Source organism: Plecotus auritus (genome assembly GCF_963455305.1).
Source record: "Plecotus auritus genome assembly, chromosome: 12".
Classification (NCBI taxonomy): Eukaryota; Metazoa; Chordata; class Mammalia; order Chiroptera; family Vespertilionidae; genus Plecotus; species Plecotus auritus.
Window position 1 is genome coordinate 40,064,461 of NC_137778.1, and position 15,189 is coordinate 40,079,649.

Here is a 15,189-nt window from a genome sequence, read left to right on the forward strand (position 1 = left end):
CACCCGGCCCAGGGCCAGGGATCGAGCCTGCACCTGAGGTACATGCCCTTGCCCAGAATCGAACCTGACCCTTCAGTCCACAGGCCAACACTATCCACTGAGCCAAACCGGCTACAGCAAGGGCTTGTTTTGTTTTAGTTTCACAGTAACGTTAAAAGCACCTGAAAAATAACCTCTAAAATGACAATTTCACATATCCAAAGAAAAGAGAAAACAGATATTTTTACATATCTTGTGATGAGGTAATGCCTGTTTATTCTAATAAATTATAAAAGTCTCCATAAGTATCAACTCGAGATTGTCAGAATTATATTTGTGGAGATAACACAGGACATAAGGTGATCTACTTTTTAGCTTTTCAGTATCTGAGTTTCACAAGCAGGGAGAGGAAATGGCAGAAAAAGGGCCAGTAAGACTATTTGTAAAAAGTTCATAAGAAGAAATAATTAATTCATTGTCTTCTACTAAGTTTTGCTACCACTTTTTGACCCAACAAACCAAATATGGTACAGCGAAAATGGCTTCGTCCCGAGAGAACAGGAAATGAAGAAAAAAGCCAGGAAATGATGGTCTGAGAGAAGACACCACAGGAAGGCTAAGTGAGAAGAAAACGCATAGTTTTAATCAATAATTGATTTGTGTTAAAGGATGTGTTTTCGTCCTTACGAAACAGTTTGTAAGGAGGAAACTATATAGATGCTGCTATTAAAAACAGGAATGATGCATAGGGCAGTAATTAATGTTTTCTTTACTTTTCTAAATACATTTCTCTCAGATATTTAAATAACGATTAATTAACTTGCAGGTTTAATTATTAAGTGTCTTCGCACGGCTGACAGGCAATCCCCCTTCTCCCAGCTGGTTCTCTCGTCCTCGCTCTGAGAGCCTTCACATGTCTTTTCCTCTTTCCCCAAACCCCAGCTCTGCGTTTCGTGTCCTTACCCTCCAGTGATCACCTGGCTTCCTCGTTCACGAAGAAACCAGGAGCGATTAAAAAAAGTATGTATGTATATATATTGAGTTCAGAGAGGAAGGGAGAGGGAGGGAGAGAAACATCAATGATGAGAGAGAATCACTGATTGGCTGCCTCCTGCACACCCCACAGTGGGGATCGAGCCCGCAACCCGGGCATGTGCCCTGATGGGAATCGAACCGTGGAAACCAGGAGCAGTTTGAAAATAACTCCCACATGCTTCCGCTTCTCCAACATCTGCACCTGCACCATGTTCTCGGCCTCACGCTTCATCTTTGCCAGGGAGGACATCCCTGCCTGCTCCATGGAAAAGAGAAACACCTCCTGCCGGGGTCCCCCTACCCTGCTTTGGTTTCTCCAAGGCACTCACTGCCATCTTTCCATCACGTATTTACTTGTTAGTCTGCTGTTTGTTTCAGAAGATGAGCTCCGAGGTGTTGGGACCGGGTCTCTTTCTGCCTGCTCTCTGTCATGTCTAGAACAGGGCCCAGTACAGGGTAAGGCACTTGCTGGCTATTTGCTGAAGACATGACTGAGGCCTCATTTATATCATTTCACCCCAAACCCGAAGATGACAAGAGCTGAAACAATTCAGGGTGCGGAGAGCTTGTTGGGTATAGGTAACAGTAACTTCCACGGGGGTCAGGTCAGCCACAGGAGGGAAACTAGCCCTTCACTGGGATCAGCCTATAAACACCATGAGACATGAATGAAAACTTGAAACAAATAAATGACTATGATACTGTCAGAGAAATAATGCATTTATGGAGCATCGACTTACGTTTTAAAACATGGGTCACCAGACATCAGCTGCATACTGATGAAAACCTACACGTGAGCAAGAGGAAGACGGGTTATAAGAGGTCTCCTCAGAGGAGGAGCCGCGTTCTGCGAATGCACGCCCCGGCCACAGCAGCGCCCCGGGCTCGCCGCTCAGGAAGGACTGAGCAGAACGGCTGCCGAGCTGGGTTGCACCCCGTATTGCAGTGCCGCTTTCTACTGGGGGGCTGCTGAGTACTTTGGGGTGTGCTCAGCTTGCGGTCTCAGTATTGCGTCCCTCCTTGCCCTTGACAGTATGTCCCCTGCTTATTTAAAGGCAGAGGACCCCCTGTGTTGACATGTAAATCGTGACCCGTGCTTACTTTAAGGATGGAGTTATCCTGTCTTGTATTTTTGGTATCGTAGCCTTCCAGTAAACAGCGACGAGTGGTATTTCCTGATCCAGCAAACTCTGCCAGGTTTAGATCTGCAAAGCCCAGCTAGGAAAAGAAAAAAAAGTATATTAATAGAATATCTACTAAGCTTCTATCACGTTCTCCTTAAAATAAACATTCAACCGATGCTCTACACAAGTTATTTCAAACTTCAGTCATTTGCAATTTTTGCCATCTTAACAATACCTGTTGTATTATTTGCTTAATATGTCTTTAAATTGGCTCACTTTTGGTAAAAAATGTATTACCTACTGTTCTCTTATCTTTTTTTTTTAAAGATTTGTTATTGATTTTCAGAGAGAGAGGAAGGAAGAGGGAGAGAGCGCAAGCGAGAAATATCGATGTGAAAGGGAAACATAGATCGGCTGCCTCTTGCACGCCCCCCTACCAGGGATCGAGCCTGCAACCCAGGCATGTGCCCTGACCCCTGACTGGGAATGGAACCAGCAACCTTTTGGTGCTTAACCAACTGAGCCACACCAGCCAGGCCTGTACTCTTATCTTAAGCAATGCAACCTTAGGCAATGAAATCACAGATTTGATCTGCTAAATATATTTGATCTGCTAAATATAAACGATGTAACTGTTGAAGTAAAAATCAAGGATGCATATTAAGCAACTAAAATCACTGTGAGCAAGGAGTACTTGCACTAAGGGAAATGCTAGCAGACCCAAGATCATCTGCATATACATTCAAACACGGACCACATTTCCTCCTCCCTGTTCCCGGCTGGCTCAGCTCCCAGTTAACGCCTGGGGGCTGCAGGCAGCTACAGGTTTTTACAGTCACACTCTCCACGCAGGAACTAGAATGATGTGTGTGTCACACACTTTTCTTGGTACTAGCCCCTTCTTCTCCAGCACCTTCCATAACCTTGCCTGGCTGATCACTCTTGAGCTGAATCTTTCTTTAAAAACCCTACTTCCTCCCTTCCCCAAAGCTGAGCCCCACACCAATGCTCTTGGCTGCCTCCAGAAGTGCAGCTCAAACCTAGTCCTCCTTCTTATCACTACCCAGGCTTGCTCCCCATTTTCTGCAGCTACCAGATTGCCCTCTAGTCTTTCCTCTGGCGTGCTCAACCCTATTTTTTGTTTCCAAGTGGTACAAGTTAACCCCAGTATATCATTTTTTTAATTAATTTTTTTTAAATTGATTTTTGAGAGAGAGAGAGAGGGAGAGAGAGGAAAATTATTGATTTGTTGTTCTACTTAATTGATGCATTCATTGGTTGATTCATTTAAATTTCATTAAATTCATTAAAATTTAATTGTTTTCAGAGAGGAAGGGAAAGAGAGGGAGAGATAGAAACATCAATGATGAGAGAGAAGCCACATCCAAGGGAACATCTGGGGACCCCTATGGCTGTCTGATCACAATCACCCACAGGCCCTATTTCAGACCTTATCTTTTCTCTTTAAACCTCCAACACCTCCTTCACATCTATACTCCGTGCTAATGCCTTTTGTCTTACTTCCCTCAAGAAGAGAGATCAAAAGAGCACTTTACTTGCCCTAGCCAGTTTTGCTCAGGGATAGAGAGAGCATCAGCCTGCAGACTGAAGGGTCCTAGGCTCAATTCCGGTCAAGGGCACATGCTCACGTTGTGGGCTCGATCCCCAGTAGGGGGCGCGCAGGAGGCAGCCAATCAATGATTTTCATCACTGATGTTTCTCTCTCTCTCCCCCTTCCTCTCTGAAATTAATAAAAATATAAATACATAAAAAAAGAGCACTTAACTTTCATAAGCTCTTATCTCCAGCCACATCCACTCACCTGCCTGCATCTGTGCCCGCATGTCTGCTTTCCCACTTAGGGGAAGGGAGCTGGCTGTGCTGACTCAAGTTCACGGCTCCAGGAACTTGGCCCTGTCCTGCACTCTGCCTTTTCTACTGGATCATTACCACCAGTACACAAACATGCTGGATCTTCTCCGCCTTAATGAACAAAAGTAGCCCAAACCTCAGCCCGCGTCTCTCTCTGTCTACTGAACTGTTTTTCTGCTCCCCTTTTATTGCAAAGCTCCTTGAAAACGTTGTCCACGTTGACTGTCTCTGGCCCCTCGGTCCTTGGCCATCTCTAGGCGAGGAGGTTTTTCTGTTATTTGTAGCAAAGAGCATCCGAACTGACATTGCAACCAACTAGTTTTAGGGAGTTAGGCAGGTGTGATGGCTGGGACTAGTGCCCGGTTCTTGGCTCAGATCACTGACTGATGAAGATACCATCACAGAGACTGAAAGTAAAAGAAGAGTATGTGGGTTTCTGTCACCACTTCCTTCTATTCAGCAAAAAGGTGAACACATTCTTCAATGATTCCGTACAGGTAATAAAAGAATAAAGGATGGTAGAGATCATGTCTATACAGAGGGTAAGAGGACACAGAGAAGGGTCCTACTCTACCGGGGGGAGGTGGGACTGGGACTACTTCCCGGGGAGAGTAATTACTGAATGCAAACCAGAAATCATCTTCTAGTCTGGAACTGACACTGAAACTTAAGAAGAACATCCCATAATCAGCATTTAGAAAGAATGTGCCTATAATGTATTGTTGAAGCCAACTGTTCAATCTCCAAGTTGCTTTATTTAAAAACAGCCCATTTGAACGGCAATTAGAAGAGCACTCTATTTAATTTTTAGGTTTATAAATGACACACTCCAAAAGAGTTAAAGACCATTCACTCACCTTTGCATAAGCTTTTCCACCTTTTAATTCCTGCCAAACATAGAAAACATGATTAAGTATCATATAATTAAAGACTTAAAATGAAATACATATCAAATAATTCTGAATTAGACATTTACATACTGGCAAATATCTATACTAGTATATATAATCTATAATAATAAAAGTGTAACATGCTAATTAGACTGGACGTCCTTCCAGACAACCTTCCGGATGAAGCTGGGGCTGTGAGGGAAGCCAGGGTCCCAGTGCCTGCCGGTGGCCGGAGGGAAGCCCAGGTCCTGGGTGCCAGAGGGAAGCCAGTGCCAGTATCTGGGGGAAAGGAAGGCCTATTCTTGCATGAATTTCGTGCATCGGGCCTTCAATCCTATCCTATATAATAAAAGAGTAATATGCAAATTGACTGCACCTCCGCTACACCAACAAGCCACGCCCACCAGCCAATCAGGAGGGAATATGCAAATAAACCCAACCAAGATGGCTGCAGCCACAGAGAGCAGGAGGGAGGCTTGGGTTTCCCTGGCAATGGAAATATAAATACATAAAAACCCCAAGCTTTCTGCCTGCCTTTGCTGGCCCAGGCCTCCACTCAATGCTACAAAGTTTCAATTATAGAAGATAAATAAAGCCCAACAGAAATGGCGGCAGCCACAGAGCTGGAGAGAGCAGGAGGCTAGGGTTGCCCGCAGCGATGGAGGAAGCCAAGCTTCTGCAACCCTGGCCTACTTTGGCCTCTGCTTAAGGCTACAAAGTTTCAATTATAGAAGATACATAAATCCCAACAGAAATGGCTGCCGCCACGGAGTGAGCAAAAAGCTTGGCTCCACTCCAGGTTATAAAGTTTCAATTGTAGAAGATAAATAAATCCCAGATACCAGGGCCTCTGCTTGGGTCACCGGGGGGTGTGGCCAGCCTAAAAACCACCACAGGCCCCTCGCCCAGGCCACCCCACACCCCAAGGGAACCCCCATCCTGATCTGGGACACCCTTCAGGGCAAACCAGCTGGCTCCCACCCATGCACCAGGCCTCTATCCTATCTAATAAAATAGTAATATGCAGATTGACCATTACTCCAACTCACAATATGGTCACCACAAGATGGCCAGCAGGGGAGGGCAGTTGGGAGGAACCAGGCCTGCAAGGGAGGGCAGTTGTGGGCGATCAGGCCAGCAGGGGAGGGCAGCTGGGAGGGACCAGGCCTGCAAGCGAGGGCAGTTGGGGGCGATCAAGGCTGCTGGGGAGGGCAGTTAGGGGTGACCCGGCCGGCAGAGGAGGGAAGTTGGGTGTGACTGGGTCTGCAGGGAAGGGCAGTTGGGGGGGGGGGGCAGGCCTGCAGGGGAGAGCAGTTGGGGGGTACCAGGCCTGCAGGGGAGGGCAGTTAGGGGTGACCAGGCCTGCAGGGGAGGGCAGTTAGGGGCAAACAGGCTGGCAGGGGAGCAGTAAGGCATCAATCAGGCTGGCAGGGGAGTGGTTAGGGGGTGATCAGGCTGGCAGGCAGAAGCAGTTAGGGGCAATCAGGAAGGCAAGCAGGTGAGCAGTTTGGAGCCAGCATTCCTTGACTGTGAGAGGGATCCCAGATTGGAGAGGGCACAGGCTGGGCTGAGGGACACCCCCCATGCACGAATTTCATGCACCGAGCCTCTAGTCTATATATAAAAGGCTAAGTGACTGTCCGTCCATCTATCCATCTGGTACATATGACGTGCACTAGCAATTTAAAAATAAATGTTGACTAGCGCATGTGTGATACATATAAAGCTCTCGCTGGCACCAATCGCATGCGTGTGTTTCGATCTGTCGTTGTCAATCGTGAATTTGGTTGTTTTTGTTGACATTCAACGTGAACCACATCTTGATTTATTCATTGACCATCTGACCAGCTGATACATATGATGCACACTAGCAATTTAAAAATAAACACTGACTCATGCATGTGTGATACATATAAAGCTATCATTGGCGCCAATCGCACACGTGTTTTAATTTTATAATACTATATTATAAATACTATTTTGACATGTAATTTTTTGCAGTAACATAATTACTGCACAAATCTTTCTTCTAATTAATTTCCTTTCAATGTGCACAAATCCGTGCACCAGGCCACTAGCAGATAGTAAAATTCTGATGATCTTAAATCTAACTATTTAGATGCTCCTCTCCAGAATTTTTATTTAGAACTTAAATCTGAAAGCAACAAATGGTGAGAAGACAAGCTAATATTTAATCTACTTGCTGAAGAAATTTCAAAAAGGTTCCAGACACATTCCAAGAACATTAATCACCAAAGAAAGGTTAAATTTCTTCATTACTTAGTTGACCATATTAACCCATTGTACAAAGATTTTAATAAGAGTCAAAAACCCCCGTCCCAGAGACAACCACTGTCACTTAAAGACGCCAGACTTGTTATCCTCAACGGGGTTTACAGGACTTCTGAATCTGGGGCTTGATATTCTTCACCAGGTGAGAAGATTCTCAGCCACAACCCCTCCCCTCCTTCCAGGGCGCCAATTACACATGTGTTAGCCCCTCCACTGCTGCCCACACCCCACACTCTTTTCTGTGTATCCCACCCTTTCCCTGTGATTTACTCGGGATACTTTCTTCCGTCTCACTTTCCAGTTTTCCAAAGCTCTCTTCAGTTGTGGTAAATCTGCTGTTAAATATACCAGCTTAGGTTTATCTTCATTTATTTACCTTTACATTTTACTGTATTTTTCAGTTCTAGGATTCCATTTCTTTTTATAGTGTCTAGTCATCTAGTGGAATTCCCCATATTGTTCACTCATTATGTTTATTGTAAAAGTTTGTATTTGATATTCCCATACCTATATCTTCCATGGGTCTCTTTATTATATTTTTCCTTTTATTTATTTATTTTTATTGTTGAATGTTCTTTAATTGAACATCAAGCTTTAACTGAGTTAAAAAAAATCAGTACTTTAGGGTTGGGGCTGAAAAATGAGCCCTTTCATTCTCTGCCCTGTGCCCCCGTGTTTTCTGCCCTGTTTTCCTGGGAAGGAGAGGGACAGAGCATGGCCTCTGCCCTGCTGAGCCCCCTCCCTGTTTTTCCCTTTTGAGTTCTGGTCATGCCGCCATGCTGCTTGGTATGCTTGGTAACTTTTGCGCGTGATGACTTGAAGAAATACTCTGACGTTCAGCGCTATGTGCATTTGGGCAAGTAACAACCTCTCTGAGCCTGAGTTTTCTTGAAAATGGAAAAAAATAACACCCACTTTCGGGATTGTTATTAGACATCATATGTCAAGTCCCTAAAACAATGCCTAACAAAGAGGAAGTAAATGCATAGCAGGAGGTAGACATACACAGCTCCCCAAATAATACAAATAAGGTTAATACTTAGATGTATTGCGTGAGTGAGGTAAGTTTCTTGAATAATATTTTAATTTATACCTTCAGATTCTTTACCCTGGTTGTCACAGTGATCTGAATTTCGGCTGCAAGTATGAAGGGAAATGGCATGTAACAGCTCTAAGGACAAAGCAGAGCTAAATAAAGTGCGTCAGCATGTAGGGGGCTAATTATGGCTCCTGAAAGGGGAGACTTGACGGCTATTTTTATACCTTGCGCACAGACACCCTGTAGATGCAGGGATCCAGGATGCCCGTGGCAGCGCTGGCGCTCATTTTGCACATAAATGAGAACTTCTTCCTCCAGTGAACACAGTTCGCTTGCACCACCTCCCTGAGGGGGAAAAAAGAATGAACTATCAGTTAATGAACTATTATCGATGGCATGACAAAAAGGCACGCATCTGCCACCCAAGTCTGCAATGCAAAAGCACTATGTTAGATGCCAGTATTTGGAAACAGCCATGAAGCAAACAAATTCCTAACAATGGGATCCGAAACATCTTTGAAGGTTTTAGTTACCACAGACACTGGAAAAAGGTGAGTTCACTTATCAATTCAGTCTCTAAGTTGGAGCTTCACCATTCATTCATTCGACACACAATGAATCAGTGTCATGCCCGGCCACTGAGGACCAGGCCCAGCTACCAAGTCCTGCCTCTGTTACTTCACAACTGTTCCTGAGTGAACCCCTTTCCTGTGTCTGACCACCACCCTAAGCCAGTCCCCCATCAGATCCTCTCTGACACAGCAGCAGCCTCCTAAATGGCCCTCGCTCAAACCTACCTTCCTCGCTGCTACCGGAGAACACCTTCCTCTGTCTAAAGTCCTTCCCTGCTTCCCCGTATCTGAGAGGATCCGGTCCAAGCCCCTGCTCATCTTTAGTCTCATCTCTCCACCCTTTCTGTCTCATACCGCTGGTCATTCAGTCCCTCAACGGATCATTTCTGTCACACTATTTCTCATTTGTATACCTTTGTTCGTAATGTTTTCTCTCCCGTTCAACTTCCCTTATTTACCAGTTTAGCTTTTTTTTTTTTTTTTTCAAATCCTCACCGAGGATATTTTCCCATTGATTTTCAGGAGAGTGGAAGAGAGAGGGAAAGACAGAGAAACATCGATGTGGGAGAAACAAGTCGATTGGTTGCCTCCTGCTCGCACCCTGACCAACCTAGGTACACTCCCTTGACCGGAACTGAACCCAGAACCCTTCGGTCCCAAGGCCGACACTCTATCCACTGAGCCAAACCGGCTAGGGCCACCAGTTTAGCTTTAACTCCTTTAGTTTAGTCATTACCTCCTCTGAGAATCTTTCCCAGCTCAGTCTGCAGTGTCCGTATGACCCATGACCTGGGCTGCCTCGATTCCTTGAATTCCTCAGTGTCTGCCACTCCCCATCCTAGAACACTGGCCACCCAGGGAGGGCTGGCAAGAACCGGCTGAAGTGGCTTCCCCCATCGGTCCCTAAGTCCGCATTCCTTAGGCGTCCTAATTTCCTTTTCCCTGCCTTGCTTGTGGCAGATTCTCCTGTAATCACATACAATGTATTTCAAATGAACCAATACTGTAAGTGAATGTTGTTGATGATGGCCTTCATTAACAGAAACTCAAGTAGAAATAGACATGTTAATTTAAATAATCTTCTAGATTTTGTAATATCAAAATAATAGCTTCGGAATATTAAACAGTGTCTCTAAATAAATAAATTTTGTGTCTAAGGAAATTACTCAGAATTTTTTTGTGATAAAAATCTTTAATACACACACACACACACACAGAGCTATTAGAAGGCTGTCCAAATTACACACACAAACAAAAAAAAGTGGCCGTTCTTGACAATTTGTCATACTGATGGGTTACCATGGAAACAAACTCAGACTTCTTGGCAACTGAGACAAAAGCCACATTAGTATATGCTTTCCGTTACATGAGTCATCAATTTCCTATGAGCTTTATACGGTTGCTTAACCACTTTCAAGAAACAAAGCAACAGAATATGATTTGTGTTGATATTGTGGAAAGCTAAGTATTTCTAAGATAAAATGATAAAGATGCGGATTGTGACGTACGTAAGCAGAGGAATTAAAAGCAGCAAAATGTTGCTATGGTTATTGTTTATGCTTCAAAGGAGCAAAGGAAAATCTAAGAGGTCTTTAGAAAATAAGAGTAATATAAAATAAAAATTATGTATCTGTTTTTTTGTGATGCCTTAGTTACTATATTAGTGAACTGCATTACTTAGTAGTGTAAGAATAACTTGCATATGTATATGTGAGGCATATATTTGTTTTTAAAATATATTTTATTGATTTTTTTACAGAGAGGAAGGGAGAGGGATAGAGTGTTAGAAACATCGATGAGAGAGAAATACCAATCAGCTGCCTCTTGCACACCCCCTACTGGGGATGTGCCCGCAACCAAGGTACATGCCCTTGACCGGAATCGAACCTGGGACCCTTCAGTCCGCAGGCTCTATCCGCTGAGCCAAACCAATCAGGGCGCGAGGCATATATTTAAAATTATAGCATGTCTTGGAAATTTGAAGTATTTTTAAAATATATCTTTATTGTTGAAAGTATTCCAGATGTTCCCTTTTTTTCCTCCATTGACCCCCTCCACCTCTCCCCCACCCCCTCCCCAGGCCTTCACCGCACTATTGTCTGTGTCCATGGTTATGCATACAGTATATGCATATAAGTTCTTTGGTCAATCTCTTCTGGGGGGGCGGGCTGCCCTTCTCCCTGAGATTCGTCACTCCGTTGCATATTTTTAACTTTTTAGAAATGGTGATAAAGAAAACACACTGCTATGAGGAATGCAAGCTGTTCTGCCAGACAATATTATTGGCGAGGTTAAGGGCTTGTATCTGGAGCCAGTCGTTTGGGTTCAAATCGTGCCTCTGCTACGTGGCAGCTGTCCCACTGCGCACATCCCCTAACCTCTCTGTGTAACAGGGAAGGTAACAGTACCTATGCCTCGTGGGGATTTCAGAAAATCAGGTGAATTATTATGCCTGGTGTCTGGAACAGCGCCTGGCTTCTAGTGATCTCCGCAGTAAATGTTAGAAAGTTGTTATTATCGAGGACCTAAGCAGTTCTAAGTCCACTTACATCTGTCCTCCAGGGAGAAATAATGGTTACATTTACAAGTACAGAAATTGCTTCATCATTAATTTCTTTTATGAAAGATATAAATTCCTGAGAAAACAAACCTTTGGGAAAGGAGGCAAGACCAAATATTTTAAGACTCCAAGGATAAATCAGATCTATACAAGTGTGGCTCTTAATGACAGCACTAAGGATAAATGGATCTCACACCCCAGGGGCACTTTTGGCTGGAGGAACTGGGTGAACAGGATATCATTCAATGGGAAACATCTGAACCAGCAGCGTTTCTCGCCTTCATGCATTCTGCTGGTGGTGTCAGCGAGGGAAACCACAGCCCCGTTTTGGGCACTTTCCGGTGGAGGAGCCTGAGAGGCCCTCGTTTGGATACACAGAGACCTAGAGCTCAAAGGGCGGGGCTGCAGACACAGTGAAAGTCCTCAGCATGTGAATGTGAATGGAGGCCATGGGCATGGACGAGGCCATTCAGGGAGATGTGAGCAGAGCAGGGAGGAGGGAGGGCTGAGTCTGAAACACCCGAAGGTGTTCAAGTGGAAAAGAGGCAGGCACAGGAGACCCTCAGTCAACAGAGAGAAGCAGAGGAGTCCATGTTACCACGGAAACCAAACCAGGGGAAAAGCCTGCAAAGCGGACTTGCTCAACAATCTGGAATGTGGCAGAGAGGGCAGGTAAGACAAGGACAGAAAAGAAGCGACCAGGAAGTCACTGCTAACAGTGGTCTGTGCAGCTTACGTGAAAAGGTGGGGGTGGAAGGCAGATAACTATGGGACCTGAGACTGGGAACACAGACAGTTGTTTTCAAACATCTTACCTAATCAAAGAGAAACATGCAAATTAACCATCACTCCGCTACGCCCACAGCCAATCAGAGTGAGTATGCAAATTAACCCAACAAAGATGGAGGTTAATTTGCATATGCAGAGCGGGTGTGAAGCCTGCCGTGAGGGGAAGGGGGCGGAGGAGGGAGCTACTGGAGGGGTGCTCCAGACAGAAGTGAGGACGGGCCGGCTCTGGGTGGCCCGGAGCAGGGACTTGCCGGCTCCCGGGGGGTCTGGGAGCGGGGATGTGCCAGCTGCCAGGCACCAGGCGGCTGGGGAGTGGGGACGGGCTGCCTCCCGGGAGGCTGGGAGTGAAGCCAGGGGCCTATTCTTGCACGAATATCGTGCAACGGGCCTCTAGTTTTAGTCATAAAGGGGAGAAGATGAGTGTGGCAGCCAGAGGGGGGCATGCGGTGGAGGGGGGATTTCATTTTAACACGCTTTAGTGCGGACAGGAAGGAACCAGTGACGAGAAAAAGCCCAGATCTGACAGCGTGTGCATGCTGGCGCCAGAGGGGACCCTCCCTGAGAAGGTCAGCGGGGAAGGCATGCAGACGACAGGTGGGTGCTGGCCTGGACCGGAGGAGGGGCTCCGCTGGAGGAAAGACAGGCTCTAACATGCGCAAGTTTGTCAACAGACCACTGTTCATTGACTGCCTACATCTCTTTTTTGTTGTTTTTAAAAAATATTTTTATTGATGTTAGAGAAAGGGAGACAGAGAAACATCATGATGAGAGAGAATCATTGATCAGCTGCCGCTTACACGCCCCCCACTGGGGATCAAGCCTGCAACCCGGGACTCTTCAGTCTGAGGGATGACACTCTATCCACTGAGCCAAACCAGCTACAGCTTTTATGAAACGTTTTGTAGTCAGCTACGAATTGGTAAACACATGTTGCTGAGTCTGTAAAATGGTAGAAAAACTTACTTCAAAGGGTCGTTGGAAAATGAAATATTTAAAGCACTGTGTAAACCGACAGGGCGCTATGAATCAACACTTCTCTCCAAAGCTTTTTCTATGATACATTTCCTGAGTCATGGGGCATAATAATTCCCTTGTTCCCATAAAATCCAGGGACATTTTCTTTCTTTCATCTGTTTGTTAATCTGAACCCAAGGATATTTTTTTCATTAATTTTTAGAGAGAGCGGAAGGGAGGGAGGGGGCGGAGAGAGAGAGAGAGAGAGAGAGAGAAGCATCGACGTAAGAGAGGCACATTGCTTGGTTGCCCCCCACATGTACCCCAACTGGGGCCAGGGATGGGACCTGAACCCAGTAGCTGCCCTTGACTGGGAATGGGACCCGCAGCCTTTGGTGCACGGGCCAACCCTCTGCCCACGGAGCACCCGGGCCCAGGCCTGGCCATCTCCCCGTGCACCTGGCGTTGCCTTGTAATGAGACCCTGAGAGCAAGAGAGGGGACTTGCACGGGCTCTGCGGTGTGCTCTCCCCTCCTCGGGTACTTGCACCGGTGCAGCCACTGGACGGGGACCGACTCTAGGATCAGAGGGCGGTTCCTGTACAGTGACGAGCAGTCGTCACTTCCAGGGAACACGGCCAGGCTGCCAAGGCCTATTGGGAGATACAGATAAGGCGGGGGGGTGGGGGGGGGACCGCAGAATGCTCCCATTCCCGAGGTGGAGAGTGAAATGAGTGGAACACGACAAAAGAGCACAAGAGAAAGAAAACAAAAACCAACCAAACAAAAAACACAGAAGAACAAAAGAGCACGAGAATATTATCACTCGCTGTCTGGTGAAGGCTCTACTCAGGCCGTCTGGGTTATTATCCTTAGAGTAATCACAACGACATGGCAATGAGGACAGTGCATGCAAATGGAGTGAGTTAAAGCCAAAGGCTCAGCACCACAGTCTGCTCCGAAGGGCGGCCCAGGGACAGCATGGAAGGGGTCTGCGCAGCGGGGAAAGCGTGAGGTCACAGGGGCTGGATTTAAGGGCTGCACTGAGCACCCGCCACGCTGCGGGGGGGATGGGGGGGGCGGTGCTGAGGGGCGCAGGTCTGCAGGGGCGCTGTGCTGCCCTGGAGCAGGGAGTGTGGACTGCAGGTGTGTGCATGACCAATGCACAACTCGACATGGCTGATACCCTCCCTCACATGGACGGAAACCCGGTGGGAGCAGAGCAGGCAAGTCAGAAAGGCAGCAGGCGTTTAAGACAGCCTCGCAGTCGTTGTGTGTGCTGGCTTTGCATGGGCTACCCTGGCAGAAAGAGCTCTCAGATTCCCTGTGCTCCCAGCTGCTCCCAATGTCCAGTTCCTGGAAGGAGGAAGTGGCAGCCCTGCAGTTATTAATCACCGAGCTCCTGGTTGCTCCGGGAAGTCTTTATTTTATTTTATTTTATTTTATTTTATTTTAATTGATTTTTTACAGAGAGGAAGGGAGAGGGATAGAGAGTTAGAAACATCGATGAGAGAGAAACATCGATCAGCTGCCTCCTGCACACCGCCTACTGGGGATGTGCCCGCAACCAAGGTACATGCCTTTGACCGGAATTGAACCTGGGACCTTTCAGTCCGCAGGCTGACGCTCTATCCACTGAGCCAAACCAGTTTTGGCTGCTCCGGGAAGTCTTACACTTCATTGTTGTCATGAGCGAGTTTACCGTTCTCAACTGCATATAATTGCAAATGCCTAGCATCTATATTACTAACTTAATAATTGAGTTTATTTTTCCTTTTAATACAGATGCATTGCTAGAAATTATAAAGGTAGCCCTGGCTGGTGTGGCTAAACAGTTAAGTGTTGGCTCACCCACCAAAGGGTTGTGGGTTCGATTTCCAGTCAAGGGCACTTACCTGGCTTGTGGGTTCCTTCCCTGCCCCTGGTCGGGGAGCCTGGGGGATTCAACCAGTTGACGTGTCTCTTTCACATCGATGTTTCTCTCTCTCTCCCCTTCCCTCCCTTCCACTCTCTCTGAAAAACAATGGGAAAAATATCCTCAGGTGAGGATTAACAAAAAATAAATAAATAAGAGATTATAAAGG

General features: G+C 46.2%; 1 protein-coding gene across 1 annotated transcript in view; it reads right to left on the minus strand.

Annotated features, from left to right (window-relative positions):
• EEIG2 (EEIG family member 2) overlaps nt 1–15,189 on the minus strand; it is a 37,402-nt gene that overhangs the window by 10,171 nt on the left and 12,042 nt on the right. The window contains exons 2-5 of the mRNA XM_080649000.1: nt 8,456–8,576; nt 4,868–4,897; nt 2,116–2,232; nt 1,755–1,801 (exon numbers count right to left, since the gene is read on the minus strand). Coding sequence (XP_080505126.1) covers nt 1,755–1,801; nt 2,116–2,232; nt 4,868–4,897; nt 8,456–8,576 — 315 coding nt within the window. The remainder of the gene's footprint in view (nt 1–1,754; nt 1,802–2,115; nt 2,233–4,867; nt 4,898–8,455; nt 8,577–15,189) is intronic.